The sequence below is a fragment of the Agelaius tricolor genome, unplaced genomic scaffold, assembly GCF_023055355.1.
Source record: "Agelaius tricolor isolate 1412-34295 unplaced genomic scaffold, bAgeTri1.0.p SCAF_3, whole genome shotgun sequence".
NCBI classification, from domain to species: Eukaryota; Metazoa; Chordata; class Aves; order Passeriformes; family Icteridae; genus Agelaius; species Agelaius tricolor.
Window position 1 is genome coordinate 9,716,514 of NW_027269263.1, and position 22,572 is coordinate 9,739,085.

The window sequence follows — 22,572 nt, forward strand, 5'->3', positions numbered from 1 at the left end:
TGCACAGTCAGATGCACTGCAGTGCTCTCTGATTAGTCTCGTTGCAGTTTTGTTAAACCCCCTGCATCCTCCAGGAAGATCCTTAAGGCAGGAGGAACATGAGACACAGGATTTGCTCTCCCTGTGAGGACAAAACTCTTGCAGAGCACAGCCACAGCTGCTTCTGAGAGCCCAGTGCCAGCCCCATGGCTGTGCTCAAATCCCTACACAAAGGTGCAGACATTTGGCCCCATTACCACACTTTGTACAACAACCTCTCAGGGCAGGCAAGGTATGCTGTGTAAAAAGGACAGTATGGAGTATTTCTATTTAATAGAAACTGCTTAAGGCATCCTTTGTTGTTGTAGTTGCACATTGTGCTCTACAAGGTGCTGCGAGATAGAAGGCCAATGCATTTAATAAAAAAGGAAAGAATCCATTATTCATATACTGAAATGACCTTTGCATTCTCTGTATTTTGCTCAGAATCTCATTTATATGACTATGGAGTTTTCCTGATGTGCACACAATACCATGCAGCTTGAGCTCTGCCAGAAAAAAAAAATCAGCAGGAAACCATATGACATTGGGTAAAGTCCCAGTAATTTAATCAAATGGGTAATTAAATTATTTAAATTGTTCATTTAACATACCTGGCAACAAGAGAAAGCAAACACTGATCCTATTTCACCCTTGCTGGGGACCAAATGGTACAAGTTACCATTTTAAGAGACTAGGAGTTAAAATTCAGGTTAAGAATGTGATTCTAGTCCAAAAAAGATCAACACTGTCAGAGGGCAGGAGGCAGCATAGGAGCCAAATATTTACTTGGGTAACAAATACACTCTTCATAGCCTGTTAGAAATGGCAATCACAACCTGCAACCTCACATGCAATCCAGGATGTTTGTTAGTACCTGCAGAGGAGCTCCCCAGCCTGCAGCCTCACACATGGTGCAGATGATACCACCAGTCATCCGGAGTTCTGCTTCCAATCCATCAGGTTCACTTCAAAGCCTCAAGGGGAATTAGCAATTGGGATGTCATTCATCACCTTGCTGAGAACCATTTTTCTCCAGGAGAGCTTGTCATACCAAGCAACCCACACAAAATACAATTAAACAGTGTCACTGCTAGACAGATTAAAATTGTGGTTCAATAGTGGAACTCGCTGTTGCTGAGCAATTTCATAAATTAAGTATGTTCTGGTAGAGTTTCTGTGGAAGGTATCAGCAGTAATCCAAACACCAGGACCTAGCAAATTGCATGGGTAAAATCCCAGCACCATTAGAACCAATAGCAAAACTCCTAGGCACTTATACAGAGCCAGAATTTTAATTTCTCATGCCAGCTGCAACACGTTGCTATGGCTTTGGGCAAACTACCCTAATTCAGCCTCCCTAGTTCAGAAACATAGACCACTAAGGACTGCTTTTAGAGAGACAGACTGGAGGACACAGAAGTGGTCCATACAGTAAAGGGCAAGCATTATCAATCAGTGCAATTTAACAAACAGGCTACTTCAGCAACTTACCACCAGAGAAATACTCCACTCATACAAATACCAGGCCTGCAGTTCCTGCCTGGAAAATTCATTTCTTGTCCTGTGGAAGTCTGGTAACAGTGCCTTCTTTATGAGCTGCATGCACAGCAGACTGGCCAAAGCTCTGGTGCAGATGAATATCTTCACTAGTTCGATATTTTGAGGGTTGTGTTCGGGTGTTCTGCATCAAACATCAGTTATGCTCTCTCCCAGCCAACGTGTGTAAGTGAACAGCTGCCTTCACAGGTCAGAGATTAACAAACACTGCTATACAAATGCACTTATTAACTCTGGGTAACACACACATTTGTTTAAAATGAATTCTCGGGTGTTCTTGCAAAGAAGTTTTATGGCTGTATGAAAAGCAGCTATAAAATGAGATTTGGCTCCTTGGTAGGTGGCATGTTACAATTTTTTAAGAAATATTATTCTTTCCATATAAATGCACAACAGATGTAACATTCGACCTAAGCAATAAGATTTATTACTGTTTTTAAAGCAAATTCAGCACAGCTTAAGAGAACACTGTACAGAACTCTTTAAGCTAGGAAGAGGTTCTTCTTGTCATCAATGCATGCTTTGCATTTGTCAGTTCTTGCCCTCAAAGCAAACCCACAGTTTAGTATTTCAGGCTTTTTACAAAGGTGATGATCCTGCAATTCAATCTGCTAATGTAGCACATAGCAGGTTCCCTCCAGTCACAGCAGTCCTGGGCTCATCTCCTTGCTTTTAGTATCAAAAGAAATGTGCATGGCCTCTTTGGTCTCTTTTTGAGCCCCCAAAACATTTCATGTGATTTATGTTAGGTGTTATTCCAACAGAACATGCAATCAAAAGTAAGTGTCACACATTGTTTGGCAATGAAAAATAAACATTACAGCTGTGATCAAAGAACATGTCTTGCTTATATTGTCTTACATTAATTTCTTTACCTCATGCACTTTCGTATAAATAGTGACGGTTTCATATTTTCTTCAGAAGCCACAGTTCTTCTGTTTTCTAAAAATAACCTGCTTATGCATAATCTTCTCTTTTCAAAGCACTGTTCTTCTTTTTGTTAAGTTCATTTCCAAGATTTCTGTGCATGAAAAGTGGTGAAAGAGGATATGTGCAATTTCACTAACAAACCTGTTGAAAATACCTAAAAATGAGGAACAATTCCTGGATGAACACCTTCAATGGTAAACAGTTCTGTGAGAAATGAATAGGCCTCTATGTTATGCAGTAATTTTACATTTTGTATAAGGGCACGAAACATGAAAATTAAAACATACCTGAGAATAATAAAATCTCATTTCAAGAAAATTTTTGTTGCTCAACAGCTTTAACTATCAAGTAGTTTCACAGTTTTTGCATTTCACTTCATGTAACCTCATCCAGATGGTCTAGCAGGCAGCCCCTGACTGATACTCTCTCAGGTGAATCCTGCAGCTGACACTGCTGTACTCACACTTGAGAAATCCAAGTATCTGGAACTTCAGCTCCTACCCCACCATGAACAGAGCCAAACTCTCAAACTGTGAACCTCTATACAGCCTACAAAGAGAATTCTAGCATTAATATACCACTTCCACCTCATTTTTCTGTTATGAACAACTTGTAATCAAAATTGTTTTCTGATCTCAAGTTCAAAGCACTGCACGAAATTTGGGGCTGCCCAAGCATATTCTCTTCCCAAAGGCAGGCATGGGAAAAAGTTCTTGGATGCTGCTCTAGAAGACCTAGGCAACATAGGGAATGCTGCAGATCTCAGGTCATATCAAAAGCATCCCCCCAATTTAGATGAATCCTTTCCCAATTCATCACAACCACATATGCCTGCAGATTCTCTCTGAATTGGTGTTCTCCAAAACTCTTCTAGTCCAAGAGCAGTTCATCTGCCAGCTCCCTAGACAAAGAACACTTTCAGTAGCCCTTTAGGAGGTATGCTGATCATCTTTAAGAAAGATGGTAATCCCACTGAGTGTCTCACGTTGGTGATTGCATATTAGTCAGGACAAGCAGTTTCCAGACTTTTTAAAGAGATGCATCTGATTTCTGCCAGAGAAAAATCACCTTAAGTCTTCACCTCTCATGCATGGCTGTCAGTCAGGGTACTGACATCCCTACAGATGATGCATATTGGATCTGAAGAGTATCTGTGCGTATTTGCAGTGAGTATCGGAAATAAATCCACAGGCCAGGAAAGTTTCGGCCTGCCCAGTGCCCAAGCACTGCTTTAATTTTCTTTCATTTTTCACTGGTTTTCCCTGACTAGCTTAACAAAAGTAGTAGCAGTGGAAGAGGTGTCCAAAGCAAGCAGCTTGGCCTCCTCACACATCCCCTTTACGATATGGTTTTATGCTGAGACTTTTTGGTATCTGGAATAGCATCTGGCTTCCTTAAACACAATGGGAACATGCACCTCTACTGTATCCCACCCACCTGGGTTAAAACCTGATATCCCAGAGAAAAGAATGCTATTTTCACTCCTAAGATCATGAAGTTCATAGCCATACCTGCTGGATGCTTTTCTGCAGAGAGGGAAAATCAATTCTCTGCCTACCTGCAGAGACAGCCTCTTGGGCCTGAAGAATGTCCTCAATCAGACACAGAGATCCTTGAGGAACTGACCACCTGACTGCCAAATATTAACAAAAGATTGACTGGGGCACATCTCAGATGACGACTGGGTACTCCATTACAAAGTGCATTTTTGCCTATCCTTTGAGCAAATTTCAGTCCAAGGTATGGGGATTTCAAAGTGCCCATATTAAGGAGTAAATCACAGAAAGGCTCATCAAACCACAGGCACAAGTGAGGGGCTTTTGAAGTTCTGTATCATCTGTGTATGTCAAATGACAGACTGTTCTACAGAGAGAAATGCAACTGATAAATTGCATTGTTTCAAGAAAAAGATTTTATAAAAATTGCTCAAGGTTTACCTTTTCAGGTCTTTTGAAAATTCCCTGAAATATCCAACATTGTGGCTTGACAAAAGGAGAAAAGAAGGAAAGAAAAAGACAGGAAAGCATTCTGGAAACAGGACAGTTAATAATTCATGTTGTCTACAATTCCTTTGGCTCAAGACAATCTCAAGACAGACTCTGGCTTTGTAGTAAGAAAAAAAAATCTCTACTGTCCTACCACGTATGATGGAATCCAGAGCCACAAACTGCCAGGACTTCACAGGCAAAGGGCATGTCCTAAAGCAGAGCATTTCATGGCTCCCTCACACCCCACAGGCAGCCTTTTTCCCTAAAGCAAAGGATCTCACAATAACATTTTGTGTGACATTCTTTAAATATTTTCACTTAACACTCCCCACGTACATTCATTTCAGTCAGATTGTGCACATGTGGGTTTTGGGGGATTGTTGAGGTTTGGGGTTTTCCAACCTTTTCCTCAGCTTGATATTCTGCACTCTTCCTGGAGCTGGCCATTGTGATTAAAGATTCTGCTTTGTAATGAAAGCAAGCAATGTACTTCAATGCTGAAAGAGAGACAGTAAAAAGAGGCAGCCAAAACATGTGGTGATTCTTATTTTCCTTTCACAAGTGACAAAACAGCATATGCAGTTCAACACCAGGATCAGTTAATTTTATCTGGAAAAGGAGCTTATGCAAGTTCCCATTTGCTATGATTACAACCCCCATTACACTAATTTCCTATGTGGAGCCACTGTGGTGCCCACACAGATCATCTTTACACTTTGGGATTATGGGCATGGGGCAACATAAGTCACCAGTTATCAGCCTTTGTTTTATTTTGCAATACATTCATGATTCTCTTTCCTTCCAATGCTAAATACATCTTGCTTGGTTGGCAGTGCTGGTATCTGATATGCCACGATTACCTCGGTTCAAAGTGAGACAGTAAATGCACATTTGTGTTACTCTCCCTTTAATGTAGTACAAAGCTGGACACAGCTCAGAAAGAAACACCTAAAATCCATTACCTATTTATGATCATGTACAAATGGGTATTTATCATGTTAAAAGAGAACCATATGTTAAAGTGGAGGCCAGAGCCCAATAAATCTTTTTGGATGAAAACCCTTTAAAAAAAAAGGAATAAAACAATTAACATTTGCTTTTGCCAGTAGAAACATTTGCTCATGAATCTTCTGGGAAGGGAAAGGCATTTAACCTTTTTACATGCCAGTCCCTCAGACATCTCTGACCCCAATGCAAAATAGACAACAAAGATTCCCAACTCCACAATGCTGATTAAACTCTTGTATGAAACATCTGGATGAAATTTTCTTGGCAGCTGATTTGAAAAGTATACAAGAAGCAGAACTAGGGAGCAGCCATAGTTCAGCTTAGTGACACCAAGATGATGCTATGCAAAAGCAGATTTTACCTTGAACACATCAACTCCTAAATATAAGCCTGTGACAGTGCAAGCAACCTCATTAGCAGAAGAAAAATAAATGCATTTTCTACTCTGCACACCAGTATAGAGAAGGCAAACGGGCTTTGAAAGAAACCCAACTTCACAATCTTGTTTCTTTTAATAAAATAATAAAGGGCTTAAACAGTTTACCTGCCTAATACCTAACTTCAATTGACAGGTAAGAGAGAAGTCACCAGTGCCCTTAACTTCCAAAAACCATTTCTTAAATTCGTGAATGATTTCAAAACTTCTGAGGTTTCTGATAAACTCCCCAACAAACTGGAGGTATTGCTTTCTTACTTACTGTCTCGGTCAGTACATCTCCAGGCCTAAATTAGCAAGTGACCTGTAATTTTCATAACCTGACATTCCAAATAAAGGATATCTTGGCCGTCTTCTGCTTGACCTTAAAGAGCCTGTCCAGTGCAGCTCAACAGACTGTTCTTTTTTAGAAATACAGACCCTGGAATTCTCACTGTTTCCACATGCACAACAGGCCTAAAAACGAGACATTTTCACTGTTGTTATTAACTAAGCAGCATCAGTGAAAAACCTACATGAACCAGGCCAACTTTACTCTGTAGCTGCTGGGGAAAGGAAGGCAAAAAAAAAGAAAGAGGAAGCAGCAGCACAGAAACAGCCTTAGAGTCTGACAAAAAGGTGCAGGAAACAGGAAAGTGTAGGGAACATTCTGCCCCACAGCTGCCAGGCCAGGAAAATTCCAGAAGGAACGGGAAGAGATCCTCTGGCCTTTTCCAGAAGCCAAGGCACAGAGTGCTTCAGATTTATCAGACTCACCCAGAATAACAAAATGAAAGCTTCAGCACTGCACAGAGCCAGCAGTCTGTAATTTACTGTAGTTGAAGAAAATTTGATGGGGTATGAGAAAGGCTTTGACTTTTTATTTGGGACACTGCTGTAAAGAAATAGATTATTAGTATGTGTTTAAAACTGATTGGTGAATATTTTTAAATTATAAAGAAATTAACACAGAGACAAAATCTGGTCTAAACATTTTATCTCCAATCCAAAGTTCACATTCTAAAGCACCCCTATTGCTTTTTGCTACACCACTGTGATCCCAGTAGACCTAAAGGAGGGGCACCTATTCAAATTAGTACTGCTATCACTTCCTCTCTAAATGAACTTCTCCACAAACACCTTGTCCTATAGAACCCATTAGGTTGGAAAAGACCTCTAAGGTCATCAAGTATAACTGTTAACTCCGTGTTCACTGCAAAACCCTGCCCCTAAGTGCCACATCTATGTGTTGCTTAAACACTTCCAGGGATGTTGATTCTTCCCACTTCCCTGGGCAGCCTGTCCCAATGTCTGACCACCCTTCCCATGAGGAAATTTTTCCTAATATCTAGTCTAAACCTCCAGTGGTGAAACCAGTCTTCAAAATTCAGGAAAAAAATCTGTCAGAAATTTTAGCATGGAACAAGAATAACCAACTGCAATGCAGACCAGAAATACAATCACAGAGTGTAACAGTAAGAAGTAAGTTTGAAGCTGTTCTTCTTCTATCAAAATAAATAAAATATTGCAAATATTTTGTACCACATTATTCAGTACTACCACTGGAATGGTAATGAATGAAAAAAAAACAGAAGAAATTATCCCACGTATAATCCAATATTCATCAATAATAGCAGAAAAAAGCTGTCATGTAGAACATCTACATGAGAGGGCCACACCATTTGTCCAGGCAGGAGCTAATATTGATGTAGATTTAGGATAGCCACCTGCCAGGCAAGCCACTGTAACTCAAGCAAATTGAATTCATGGCTAAGAGAAATAATTTAAGACTACTGCATCAAGGGAAAATCTGCCATTTTGTTAAGACCCTTTGACATAACCAGTGTTTGCTCTGCAACTCCAACAGACACCTCCCTCTACGTATTTGGTCTGCACCAAATCGGGAAGGTGTGCTAATATTGTGAATCCAGCAATTTGTATGCAACCAACAAACAATGAAACCGAGCAGTAAAAAGCAGGTGATTGGAAAACATGGAACCAAGGCTTACAGTGTATCAAGAAATGTCCTTACACTTAAAAAATTATAATGCACTCCAAAATCCATTTGTTCAGGCAATCCATGTACAACAGAAGGCACTGTTATCCATATGAATCTATCAATTCTGCACAGCAAAAACCTGAGAAGTGCAACTCAATTAGATGCAGTCTGGCCCCTCCCGGTCATCCAAGTTTCTTGAGGACGAACATTTCCTTTCAGTCCATCAAATTATAAAAACACCACAAGAATTTGTACATTACAGTAGCTGGTTAGAAAGAGCATTCTGGTGGGGGAAGCACACTGCTATTTCCCAGAAAACCTTCAGCAGCATTAAATTACCCTCCCCTATCACTCAGAAGTCAGGATGATTTCAAGAAAATGTAATGATGAGACCCTTCCCATTGACCTTTGTAGCCGATCCTTCAGTTGCCACCGGGAGTATTTCCAGCAAAATTAAATGCTGTGATCAGTCCTTTGTTGTCAAATGTGTAGCCACTTTGTTGTTCTATTGTCTTAGTCTCTAGAATTCAAAGAAAAAGGATATGAAAAATAAGTCTACAGAGAACAAACATGTGGTGACTCTTAGAAAGTAAGAGACAATACAGCTCAACTATGAATGCAAAGTTATGGAAAAAACTCTCAGCTGAGTCAAAATTTCATTCCCTAAATGCAATGACAGGAATAAATTACACTCACGTTTTCTCTGAGGGCATAAATGTGCACACCTCTACAACAGAGTTGAGAAATTAATCCTTTACTGAGTCAGTCTATGCTACACTATTCTTTTTGATTAAGTCTGAATTTATTTTCCATGATGCAAGCTTCCTACACATCTAAAACCTCACACTAACTGCAAGGCAACATAAGTAGTTAAAAAGTTAAAAAACTGTTAAACACATAATAACTGATAGTAATCTTCATCAAATGTCTGGCTGCTGATAGATATTGCCTTAATTTGTTCATCATTTCAAATGTCAGATTGTGTAAAACTAGTTCCTACCCTGTTGAAAAAAAAACAACAGCACAAATCTATGAGAAGGTAATTAATTAGAAACAACAGTAAACTTACTCTGAATAACACACACTTCCAGGCAAGGAATAATGTAATCATGATATCCTGCTCACGCTTCCTAGAAAATGTTAATTAGCACAGAGGTGGTTGTTACAGATTAGAAGCAGTTCCAACATCTCTGCAAGAGCTGAAAGGGGCCCAGGGAAGTGACTCACCTGCAGCAGTTCTCCGGTGCTCTGCTAATGTGTAGATCTCCTGCAGCTGTTTCTTCTGATCCTCGCTCAACGGCGCGGTCAGGGAGTGGTACCAGGCTGCATCCCGGCTCTGCACCGCTGTCAGGGCAGCAAGGCAGGAAAAGGGACCATCAGCTTACATACAAGTTCATTTCAGAGTAACAAACTGAACCACATGAAATTCTGGCTGGTTTTAAAACAGAATCTGCACTGCAAAACAAGATCAGTATTCCTGTCGGTTCTCTTTGCACAGAATTCCCACTGTAATAGAGGCAATCCATTTTGGGGAACTTAATTACATCCTCTGCTTTCTGAAACAGAACGTTAACCATGTGGCCATTATTCATGGACAATGTGAATTGAATCTTCTCATTTAAAACTCATATGAAAACTAAAAGCAACTGGATTAGTGAAAAAGGAAAGGGAGAAAATAATTTCTCCATTAACATCAAGAAGGTGACAGATATTTCTCTATATACTAGTCCCTCTAGTGACCAAGCCCCACTTACTTAGGCTGTGATTGAAAAATTCTGAGGGAGAATGTGAAGAGAATTAATCTTTGGCTCTATTTGCTACCTTTTTTTTTTGCAGCACTAGTAAGCCAAAAAATCTTAGGACTAACATTAGAAAGTGAGATCACATTTTACCATTTCAGTAATCTAAACCATTATTCATAACAAAGAAAAGGGTTTTCCCCAGTGATGACCCTAAACATCTCCAAATTAAAGCATGATTTCATCATGTTATATCATTCTGCCAACCAGCAAACACATACTCAGAAGTGCTTGTGTAAAAAACTGGTATTCATCAACACCATTTTCAAGGTCAAGAGGTGTGCTGAACCCTTCAAGAGCAGTCTCCTCCAATGCATCTTCATCCCAGTCATCATCATCATCATCGTCTTCATCCTCTTCCTCTCCACCTCCAGCACTGCCACTTCCTCCTCCACCGTGGTTCTCTTGCATTGCCTGGCTCATTTCATTTGTCTCATCCTCATCGCTCGGTATCTCTTCTGCAAAAGCATTGATATGTTTTGGAAAACAAGGTTTAAAACTATAAGGAAACACTGACTGATGAATTAAAAACAATTAGTAAATCTAGGTTTTGGCTGGAAAGGGGACCATCTGTTAACACCCCTTCCCCAAAATCTTAATAGTCTTATGTTAAATGTTAAAACCTTTCCTACATTCAAGATCAGTTAAACTTTTGTTTCTATGCAGACCCGAGGAATGTGGAACTGCCATCTTTTTTTTTCTTTCATTTATGCAATCATTGTGCAATTGTAGGGTCCAAAATTTTTGAGGAAATGTCTTCCAATAAATGGTCCATCACTCTGCTTTTTAAATTACAGAGACTTGCATAGAATTCACAAATGCACATAAAACCATGAGAAATCCATCTGTAGACCAACTGTAGCCTTCTCTTCTTGAGTGTTGCCTTATGTGAACACCTTAAGTTGGTGTTACCTTCCATTCTGCTTATGAAACTATGATCCCCTGATTTAAATGCAACTACAACCTGCAATTCTAAATACTGATTTTTGTTACTTAAGGAAAAGCATTTCTGACTTATAATCAAGATTTTAAAAAACCAAAACCTTCATTTCCAAACCTGCAGCTCTTCCTGTGTTAACAGTTTAGAAAGAATAAAGATGACTATAGATGCAGCAAGCAGGGACTGGAATCACAGGACAGAGATTTGAACATTTCTCTGCTGTTTCCATACTGTATTCCTATGTATTGAGAAGAGTTCTGTGATTCCATTACAGAACAATTATGGGTGAAATGTGAATGGATTACATAATCTGCTTACATTCAATCTGATTTTCAGACCTCAAAGCATCTACTCCTTGTCAAACACATTTGCCTGCAATGCTGTGGATAATTCCCTCCCCTCAATTTCCTCTGTAAGGTATTCTTTGATGCTTTTTCTCTTCTGGCAGACACAGAGGTTAGAGGCCTGTGTGCTCAAGGAACCTCAGCTGTCTCAAACCCTACTCTGCAAACAACCTTCCATTTGGACAAAGAAGACCTGCCAGGACCTCCTTCAAAATTCAATCAAAAAGGTCTTTCAAACAGCTGGGTAGTGGAACAGCTTCTTTCCAGGAAATAACAATATACCTAGTGGAGTCCTGGCAAACTCCTGCTGCCTATGTGAGAAGATGGTATATTCCCAACCCAAAAGAGTACACCTGCAAGTTACTCTTGAACCAATACTACCCTTTCACAAAATGTTAGCTGTTACATCTTGAAATACTTTGATTACACTGGTTTTCTGGGAGGAAAAATCAATTCCTAAGATGGTATTTCAAGCACCCAGTAAGCTGAGCTATTTTCAGCAGACTAATGAGTCTTAAAAATGAACTGCAATTTCTTACCCCCTTTAAATTAAATCCAGACAAAATCCACAATGTGAAAAGGGGAGATTTTACCATTATCTTCTGCAAAGTGTTTTTCATCTTTAGCATGATCCTCATGTTCTGTGAGCTCTCGTGAGGCGCACACTTGTTTTAAGCCCAAGAAGAGGAGGAGGATTGAAGGAACAATCTGGGCAGCCACAGCATCCACTGCAGGTGGTCGGTTCTGCAATTCCATTAGGATGCTCAGTCCTATTATACACATCTTTCTGTCATGGAGTCTGAAACAAGACAAAATTGTTAGACAAAACCAGATTTTCTGCAAGGATGTATAAAGAACATTAAAATCCTGGTGCTTGACATGGCAGAAGACAATGTCTCAGAGGCTATGTTCAAAGATCCTACACAAACTATTTTCTTCATTTTGAATGCAAGTTTCCCACTGGAAAGTACTCATCCAAGAACAATTAAACAACTTTCAAGCACTGGTCAAATTCCTGGAGCAACTTTTTCTGATTACCAAATGCAAAATTTGTAATGCTAAATAAATACTGTTTAATAATTATGTAGACTATCTTGTCTTTAATAAAGCATTTGATACAGATTATCATTATTAAATAGGATGGAAAATTAATTTGCCTTGGCTTTGATAGCAGTACTGTTTCAGGGATGGAAATTGGCAAAAACTATTAGTGAAGAGCAATGATAAGTGGGAATGCATTGAATTGCAGGGTACATTTATGGAATGCCCCAGGGACAACTGAAGTTAAATTATGAGAAATCCATCAGAATGGCTTACACATATTTCAATATACAATTTCTAATGCTAACTTCAGACACATTGCTAACTCTGGTGAAAGCAGAGAAATAATTCTGTCTTATCAAGAGTAACTGGCAGTATACTCAAACTGGGAACTTACAAGTGAGTAGCCCTCCAGTAAAACAAACTGAAGACAATTGATGGGAAAGAAATTAATTGAATTAGTAGCAGAAAGATTTTTATGGGACCACAGTCAGGAAACTAGGTAAGAACCTATGCTCTTAAACATAAGAATTTATTTTCACTTCCAGAAACAGGAATTTCTGCAAACAAGATGGAAAAAAATCTCTAAATGCCTCTGCAGACACTCTCTGGTTCTCCTTTACTGGAAACACCAGAAGTATTCAACTTGGAGCTAACATTACAGTATTCTGCTATTATGGGCTTGAGAGAAGCTTTTTTGTTTGAACTATTCAATTTGATGCTGACAGCTTCTGTGCAAGCCTTCTGCAGCCAAACCTAGAGAAACCAAGCAAACCTCCAGAGCTGGGAGAAAATGCCTATCCTCTAAAATCTTGGGATACTTCCATTACTGAACCAGTTTTAATTTGGAATGAAGAGAATACAAGGTGAGAGAGAAGAAATAAGATGGGCACCACAGGCTGCAATAAAGCTAACAGTGGGACTACCAGCTCAATCCACTTCAAAAATCACTACAGAGATACAGCTTTTCAGTGCTGAGTAGTTCATTACCTAAGTTCCTATATAACATGCTACTGAACTATTATATCCTTTAAGTAACACAAGTGATCTTGTATTGCTGCTTTCTAAACTTTACTTGTGCTTAAACAAGGTTGGAGATCTGGAGGGATTTCATGACACCTCCCATGTTGTTAGTCCTGTTAGGATTTACTGAAGTGATTCATTCTCAAGAGTAGCTGACAGCAAAAATAAATTATATATGACCATGCAGAACACTATGATCCCAGCAGACCTTCCAAGAACAACAAAGTCAAGCAGCATATCAAATGACACACTTTGTCACATTGGGTTTGGCTGCTTGGTTACACGTGTCGAAAAACGCACCAAGGTGCAAGCAGGAACACAGCGTTCCTGTAACCATAATCCTCTCTTTTCAGATGGCATGGGTCACAAAAGAGGGCATACAAACCAGGGAGACTGAGATAGAGGAACAAGGTCTGCTTTCATGAGAAAAAAACCATAAATCCCTTACTCCTCTCAGCTGAAATGACCAACTCCTGCATGTTAAAAACAAGGCATTCGCTCTCATGCCGACACTTTGCAGACCAAAAGCCAAGCTAAAGATTATGCTACCTATAAATGAGGGATAGCTGTTATTTGGAAAGTTATCCTTAGTGCAAGTACAAATGGAAAAAACTTTCTTTACCTCCTCTTTTTGTCAGCACTGTCATCCAAGTGTGACCAAAGCTCTGTAATCTATGCACAAGATTTCTATCCTGCATCTTGACACTGGGAAGCCATGAAATTTCTTCAAGACCCAAATGTACAAAGAAGGAACTTCAGCCACATGCACCAGAGTAAACTAACAACTCTTAGCACTATTTTTTATCATACATTTGAAAAAGCTACCATTGTACAACACAAATTGCAAAATGCAACAGCAAAATGTTAAAAAAAATCTTAGTATTTAATGGCTTAGCTTCATATGAAATTATCAATTTGGGACAGCAAATCAAAGTACAAGAATGAGGCCCTGCTGTTAGAAAGGGAGTCATCATTGGGAAGCAGCCCAAATGACCAAAACCCACAGCACATTTGTCATGCTCCACTTTAAAGCTGCTAAAGAGAGAAGTTGCAAGAATGAACACATCTTCAGAATATGCATGTTATGAGAAGGCCCTGCAGGACAGCAGAAATTGAGGCATTGAGCCATCTTTAGTGAACCTGAGCCAGAAGGAGACTTTTCTTTCACCTGCCAGCAGAGAGAAACAGCAGGAAAAAGCATCTGCCTTTCCTGAAGTTCAGTATTCTACTATACCCCAGCTGTATGAGGGACTGAACAAGCAAAATGGAGTTTTATATATTTTCATAATAGCAAAGAATAGCTTCAGGATCATTCCCTTGCTATCAAAAGGCTCATTATTTCAGCACCCTTCCATCTGCTCAAGGGAGCCTGGATGTGATTCTCCTTAGTAATTTGTGCTTTGGGATCTGTACTTATTTGCTCAGAAGCACACAATAGCCCTCCCTAACAATCAGGGACTCTGCTTATTCCTCAATGGTTTATCAAGCCTGGAGTGTTAAACACACAACACACAGCCCTGCAATGCACGACTCCAAGCCACGTCTATTTTTAACAAGCTGTGTGTGGTCCTCATAATCTGCAGGACCTCCTCTTGCTAACACATATTCCTCTAATACAGCACAAAGGATTTTAAAATCTTTTGTATTTTAAACCAAGCTGAAAGTATTTCAGAGAAAAAATGCTAAGCCTTTGCTTTTACTGTGAAAATCAAGTTTCTTTCTATTACATCAATCCAGTTCCTGGACAAACTGCAAATAATTAGCCATTTCCTTCTATTTGCAAAGTTGGAACCAACAAAAGACTGGGATTTTTATGTACAACTCTGAGAAACCTAGGATTTTTAACTACTCAAACTCCTATCAAATATATAAGCCTTTTCAGCTTCAAAAAACCCAAAAGCACTTATTGAGGGTTTTTTTGAAGCAAGTGAGATTTTCCTTTCACCCCAGTTACCATAGAAGAACTTTTAGTATGAGAATAAGCGTAAGTCATGCAGATGTGTCATCCAAACCTCAGCTGTCAGTAAAAAGGTAGAAAGTGGTAAGGAGCAAATGTTTCTGCAAAAGGCTTTCCAGTGTGAAGTTACTGCAGAAAGCATTTAGAAATACATACAATATCCTGTGGCGTATAGGGACTATCAGCACACAACCACAGATTTGTGATTTCCACTATGACATACTGAATTTATGCACAGTCTTACAAGGAATTCTAAGTTCTCCTTGCCTGGCTAATTTTTAATATGCCAACTTTGTAACACTTTTTCAATAGTTTCCATGGTTTTAATAACATGGAAGAACAGCTACTTATCTTACCATAACTGCTTTTCCCTTGCATTTTTCCCATGGATTCCATCTCATGTGTTTGCATGTGCTGCTCCAGAAATACTGCATTTTTTTGGCAAACACCAATGGCTCCAGCCTGAACATGTGCAGCCATGCACAACCCTACTGCTGGCAGAGCACAATCTATGGGGACTAAGACTTCACAGCTACACAAGAAAGACATAGAATCATGGAACGGTTTGGGTTGGAAGGGACCCTAAAGGTCATCTAGTTCCAACTCCTCTGCCATGGGCAGGGACACCTTCCACTAGACCAGGTTGCTCAAAACCCCATCCAGCCTGACCTTGAACACTTCCAAGGATGGAGTGTCCACACAAAAGCATGTGAGATTTATGTGGACAAGGCATCTTGAACTGCCACAGTCACCCCCATGTTCCAGATTTCCTGCATGGCTGACAAAGAAATGACAGCAAGATTCACCTGGTCCTTCACATCTGAAGGTGGATCTACTTTGATCTTGTTCAGTTTCTCTAGGATCTGTGAGTTTACCAAATGATTTGAATCTGGGCCTAAAACTGCCTCTTAATAGAAAGTAAGCTAAGTGTAAACCAAAGCAACAAATGGCAGCTGATGAGAAAAAGGGCTGTACAAATAAAGGTGCCCACTGCTCTCTGATGAAGACATGAACTTGTTAGGGGAAGACCCAAGAAAGGGTTTCAAGAACACCAAATTTTTTTGCACTTCTGTCTTTTCCTGTTCAGTTAGGCCTCTGAATCTGGGGCTCCTTTAATACTCCTAAGAAAACAAATGGTCTGCTAGAAGCAGTGCTCTCCTGAGGGAAAGGGAGGAAGTCCCTTAGAGCACATCACAGTGCCTCACCAGCAGTACCACAGGAAAAGCCCTACCCTACACCTGGAAGCCACAAAGTGAGGAGACAGCACAGAAGGAACAGTGACTTTTAGATTTAAGCAATATTATAGATAATTATTTCTCTGCTGGTAGCAGCAGATCAAAGAGAGATTTCTAACCCTCTGCTGCCATTCAAGTGCACTCTGGGTAGAATGATGGGCATGACAACCACGTGTTTAACTTTTCATTTTCACAGGCTTTGTTAACCTTTGTCTCAGCTCCAAGTACGAGTTTATTTGAACAGTAGTTTCAGTAGCTGATGCTTTTTGATGAGCAACACAGAAGAACTGAAAATTTAGCTCACAGTAGCTCACAGTACTCTCTGAGATTGGAGCCTAGTCAGACCCTAACATTTTTCCTCTCTGAATCTGACTAGCTTCTCAGTGAATGCTCCAGGATGAACTCTTTCAGACTATAAATCTCTTTCAGTTTACCATCTTAAGGAATATCTTCTTTCCTACCATCTCTCTATTTGCTCAGCATGTGATATGTAGTAGAAAAAAATGAAAGCACAAAGAGATGAAGGCCAAGAACTTTGCTTCAGCCATAAAAGAAAATTGGTACACGGAAATCCTAAAATGCCTTGCCCTTTTCTAAAGCTGGAAGATATAAAAATAATTTAGCAATTACCAATAATACTACCACAAGGTGTGGAAGAAGCAACTTAAGGAAGACACCCATCTAAGCCTATCCATACACCTGCAGGCAGCTGTCAGCCTCCAGTAACAAAACAAAACTCAAGCAGGAAGGTGAGAGGTAGCTGTTAACTACATCTGTCTGCTTTGCCCTTAAGTAGATGTGAATCTCCCAGTTAAGACACCACATCTCAGCTGAGAGGCAAGCACTGGCCTTCACCTCTGCTCAGCATCAAGTGCAAGCTTTGCTAGGTGATGACAGGCTTTGCTCTCCTTCATTAACTTTACAAATGCTCAGCTCCTGCCTGAGCGCACACCAGTGCAGCACACACACATTCAAGGGAGGTCACAGTGACGTTTAAGTTCAGCAGGATGCTAAGAAGTCAATGGCACAACGATAAACATGCAAGTTGATTGTGAAAATTCATTTAAAATCAGAAGTGGGGTTCACTGCAAAGAGTAATGTTTTTTTTTAATTAAATGGAGCAGTTAAAAATAACTTACAAAATACAGAACAGAAAGTATGTACACAGTGTTTCAGATAAAAAGTTAACATGTTGTTTGTTATAAATGATAAATATAGTTACTGGCTTTCTAATCTACATCTATGTATTAGCTTTTACAAGCTATTATTGATCACAAAGATTCTGATATAATATAATTTGTAATTCCTTTTAACTGCTTTTTGGTATAATATAGCCTGTCAGTTTATGTATGTACTGTATAGTTTATATAAATAATAGTGTGATAAATATATATTTATCTTAGGCCTTAGCATAATATTAAAATGAAAACTGAATAATGTATTAAAATGCTTTTATTTGTGTAACTAGCCCAGGTAATGGTGTGAAATAGCTAGGTTGTTTCTCACCTTTATGGACCATCTTATCTGAATGATAACAGTGACAAGAACCAGGACACCAAGAGAAAAAAATTTACTACTGACTCTCCAATTATTAAAAAGTGTCAAAACAACAGAATGGAGCATCAAGAAAAAATAAAATATATTGATTTAATCTACAAGATGGCATACAGACAAGTCTAGGTTAAAACCAAGCAAAAGGGCTTCCTAGAACATGTAAACTCACAGGAATCTTTGAATATGCATAAACTCTTATGAATATGCATGTAGCCCCTGTAACATAACAGTATATAGAGAACATTGTTTTAAGTTAACAATGTGCTTTTGGCAGATTGCCAAACACCCCAGTGCTGGATATTGTCCTTTTGTCCCTTACTAAACTTTTAAAAGTTTTCAAGAGTGATCATAGTTTCTCACATTGTTGAAAACCAGCTGGTCAATATTGAATATTGTAAAAAAACCCTCTCAATACTTGCCCAAAAAAACAATCTGTGTCATTCATCCACTGGTTTATGAACTGTGCAGTGATGGGCTCAGGATTGTGTGGAAATCTGATGTTCTCCAAGGTGTGCAAAAGTAGGTCAGGATTGTAGTAGAGTGCAGCTATGGCAACTTGAAGACACATGGTACGGAGCTCGCTTGTTTTAACTCCTCGAGTCAAGCGCTCCAGAACAGCCTCCACAAAGAGGGGAATACACTGGGCACAAAAGAAGACAAAAAGAAAAGGAAAAGGAAAAAAAAAAAAAAGAAAACAGTCATTAGACATATTGCCAGATTATACAAAATTTTGTAATATTTTTACCAGAATTATGTCCTGAGTTACCCAAAGTTCAGGTATAGAAGAAAGGCACACATTCCTTTCACTTTCTAGCCTTTGATCACAGGCTTATAAATGTTCCCCAAAACAGCTCTTCTCTGAGCTAAAAATTGCAGTGTTATTCTGAGCACAGGGGAGAATATTTCGGGCCATTTGGTGGAGTTTGCTCTAGCATGTTGAAAAGATTTAGAAAAAGACTCAGACATTCTCATCTTTGAAGGAAGATACTAAACTATTTCAAAACTAACAGGCATTAGAAATTAAACTACCTAAATTCATAACATAGTTAGGAGTTTTTCCTAATAAATGTAAAGCGATGTTAAATTTTTTATAGAAGTTTAAAATGAGTTTATTCGGATAAAAGCAAACATGCACAAATTTCTAAACAATTAAATAAGCATCTTCTAAACACATGTATATTTCAATGGGCAAATTTATACATTACAAAAATTTGGCAAGCATTACAAAAGTTTTAGTTTATGAGTTTCAGTTCAGCGTGCAGCCATTTTAATTCACAGAGTTGTACAGCTCTATTAAGCCTTCCACCACATATTTATTTCAGTGCAAATACATTGAAGTCACTTTAAACTCTTACAGATTTCCTTTAAAAAATCTAATCTTTCAGAGACCGTTTTTATCTTCAATTACTTCAGATTTACACCAGTAAAGTTATATCACTTTCAGTGAAATTACCTGAAAACTTATCACTGAAATCCATGGATTGTACTGTGGCAACATCAAACATGATATGTCAAGGTAATTTAGGCTCATTACATGAGTCCAGAATTTGGCCCTTAATAGGAAAAAGACTACTTTCTAAAAAGGTGTTCTAAGAAACTCTGGAAAATTGTGATTATGTTTCTCCCTGCAATCACAATCAAGCCATGCTAAAAAATCTGCATTTCCAAATGCACTTAGTAATTTAAGACATCAAAAAGTTCCCATAGCTTGGAGAAACAACAGCAGTTGGATATGTACAGTTAAACTCTCAGCCACAGTAGTTTTAAGTATGCGTTTTGCATCAAAAGGGAAACTCTATTAATAGAAAGGAAAAAACTACAATCTTGCACAACATACTATATATCCTTATAATTCAGTCCATATCCATTTTTGGTCATGCCCACTAACATCTTGTCTCAAAATCAAAAAACCCCAACCTTACAAACTTTCCTGAGTTCATTTACTTCTTTCTGTCTTTCTCCCCACTGTACATTTCCCTCAAATTCTCTAATTTCAGCTGTTTCTCTCAGGAGTCATGGACCATTAGAAAGCAATAAAAGAGAAAACCTGTTCAATATATATCACCTGGTCAATACCCCGTCCTTTGCACTGAAGAACAATCACTTCTAGGAGTTTGGCTGCATGGCACTCTGCATCTTCTCCTGCATCTCCTGTCAATACCTAACAATCAGAGTGACAATTTAATTTATCAGTAATCACTGACAACACTGAGAGCAAGTGCTCCTGTACCTGCATACATCCAAAAATCTCTACACAGCATATACATATGTATTCATGTTAAATTTTGTGAGGAATTAAGACACATAATTCATCTCTACAGGACATAAGCAAGGATAAGTGGCTAAAGGTGAATTTTAAAAACTAGAAGAAATTACTGTAGTTCTTAAAGAATATTATATTATTTATATGTTCTCACTTTCCCTTTTTTAGAATGAAATGTCACTTAGAAGAATCACTGATGTTTTCCACATGGCATTTCCACTTTTTCACTTCAATTCTAATAGTCACTGGCAGATTAACAGCGTGGCAAAGTGAAGTGCTATGTCTAGGCTAGTTTCTGATTAAGAACAAGATGTATGCAATCATTCTGTGTGTAGGCACATACAAATGAAACTGAGTGCTTCATCTCAATACATTTCAACCCCATGGTCACTGTCAATCAAACCTGACAAAAGAAGCAAAATTTTCACAATCAAATAAATACTCCAAGTTGCTTAAAAATAAGCAGGTAGCTAGATGCCTAACACTCTCTAATGCCCCAAATCAGAGGAGGACTGCAGCATGATCTCATACTTTATTATACATGAGAGACTCAGCATGAAAGAGAAACAAGATAAATGTAGGAAGAACTTCAAATGAGTTTGCACCTTAGCTGACAACCAAAGAGTCCAACTGCAAGATACACAACCCAAGGAAATCAGGCTTCATTAATTCCCTACCTACCAAAATAGCTTCTCCATGGAAGAGAGTCAAGATTAACAGCAGCTTTCTCCCACACAGCTTTTTGCATGTAATTTTCTTTAAGCATGTCACTTACAAAGTGTGAAGGTGCTGTGTGTGCTCAGAACTGAGTCAAGACCAAAATTCACTTAATTCTGAAATGCTTGGCCACTACGTGGCATGTTCAGGTCACTCAGCTCCTCTAATTGTTATGTACCAGTGATAAAAACAACAGTAAGAATCACAAGCCTTACCTTTTTACACATAGAGTAAATGATTTCTAAATGCTTTGGGTTAGACAGTAAAGTATCGGTGTCAATGGTCACATAATTATGCAAGAGAGGCATCATATCTGCAGAACAGGGAGAGCAAAAGAGAAAAAACTTGCAAAAAGTGCTAACCAGAGAGGTAGTCCTGAAAAGGGGAATTCATTAGCTGATGTTCTTGAATAGGGCTGGAAATTCAAACTCTGTGAAAGTCTTTTCTGGAAGAATTCTTCATAAAATGCACTATGTAGGGTGCATTCTTGGAACTAGAGTAGGATCACATCTTAATGAATCAATTTGTAGTTTCACATTAACTTTGAATATTCAACTTTCTTTGAGTTCAGGACCCCTACAACAACTGATCACACTGACAGATTTGCTTCTCCTACTTAAATATCTCCTGTTCCACTCCCACACTAAACAGACGGGCAGGGCATGACTCAAATACATGATCATTTTAAACCATGACACTAAATGGAAGAGACCCTGATCTGCTAGAGATGAATTCTCAAACAGTAAAAGTATCATTAGAACAGAAGTGAATTTACCTGCAAAGTATTCAAAGCAGTCCTGCTGGAAAACCTCGTACAGAACACCTAAAAGCTGCCACATCTGAGGTGAAATCATCTGGCATGTTAAGCTGAAGGCCAAGGACAGAATTTCTTCATAAAACTCTGCAAAAGACAATTTGTAGCAGGGTGCTTTACAAAAAAAATTTAACTTGCAAATACCTTGAAATCTGAAACTGAGTCCTGAGTCATGTAACAACTAGAGGACAGCAATTAGAAACTAAATCATACATAGAAAAATAAAACAAATTGTAAAAGACTCCTTCAGACAGGTCTTGTGTTAGCTATAGTTACAATGATATGCATAGTTTTCCACTATAAATACACACCAAAAAATATATCAGCAGCACATTAAAGACAATGCTTCTAATTGATTTACTGAAAAATATATTTTTTCCTCAGTCTTTGTTTTTCTGAACAGTCTTATCACAAAAGTGTAACTTTTAGTGCAGCATACTGATGAAGCAGTAATTTAATTGCAGACCATGTCCATAAGAGACTAATGTAATTTAGACATTGTCCTTTAACACAATTAGGCAGAATTATAATCAGAACAGCATCTTCAGCTTTTGACCTCCAAAACACAATAGCCAATCTGACTAAGGTACAAGAGAAGATCAGGAAAAACAAATTACAATGGTAAAGTAGTGTCTTATTCTCTAAAGAAACACACACAAAAAGATGAAATTCTGTTCTGGAAGATAACAATAATTAATTTACATGATTTTACATATCTCAAAAACATACCTATAACGTGTTTCTGCAAAACAAGGCCAATGATCTGTAAACAAATGCTCTCGAGCTGTTGAGTGATCTGAAATAAAAACATAAAGCAGTTTTATTTAAAAAATTAGAAATACAGCAATCAAATAAATGTATTTGACTAATTCAGTTTGAGAAGTTCTTCAGATCAAAAAGGCTTTTATCATTTTTTAAATGCTGCATTAACAATCATAATATTATGAAATAAGGTCTCCCTGATGCA

At 38.6% G+C, this 22,572-nt stretch overlaps 1 protein-coding gene across 1 annotated transcript in view; it reads right to left on the reverse strand.

The window, feature by feature from the left end:
* Positions 1–1,982: 1,982 nt before the first annotated feature.
* IPO8 (importin 8) overlaps positions 1,983–22,572 on the reverse strand; it is a 47,579-nt gene continuing 26,989 nt past the window's right edge. Inside the window, exons 17-25 of the mRNA XM_071422392.1 lie at positions 22,335–22,401; positions 21,567–21,692; positions 21,007–21,104; positions 19,877–19,972; positions 18,231–18,451; positions 11,595–11,800; positions 9,939–10,175; positions 9,146–9,262; positions 1,983–8,438 (exon numbers count right to left, since the gene is read on the reverse strand). Coding sequence (XP_071278493.1) covers positions 8,341–8,438; positions 9,146–9,262; positions 9,939–10,175; positions 11,595–11,800; positions 18,231–18,451; positions 19,877–19,972; positions 21,007–21,104; positions 21,567–21,692; positions 22,335–22,401 — 1,266 coding nt within the window. The 3' untranslated portion in view covers positions 1,983–8,340. The remainder of the gene's footprint in view (positions 8,439–9,145; positions 9,263–9,938; positions 10,176–11,594; positions 11,801–18,230; positions 18,452–19,876; positions 19,973–21,006; positions 21,105–21,566; positions 21,693–22,334; positions 22,402–22,572) is intronic.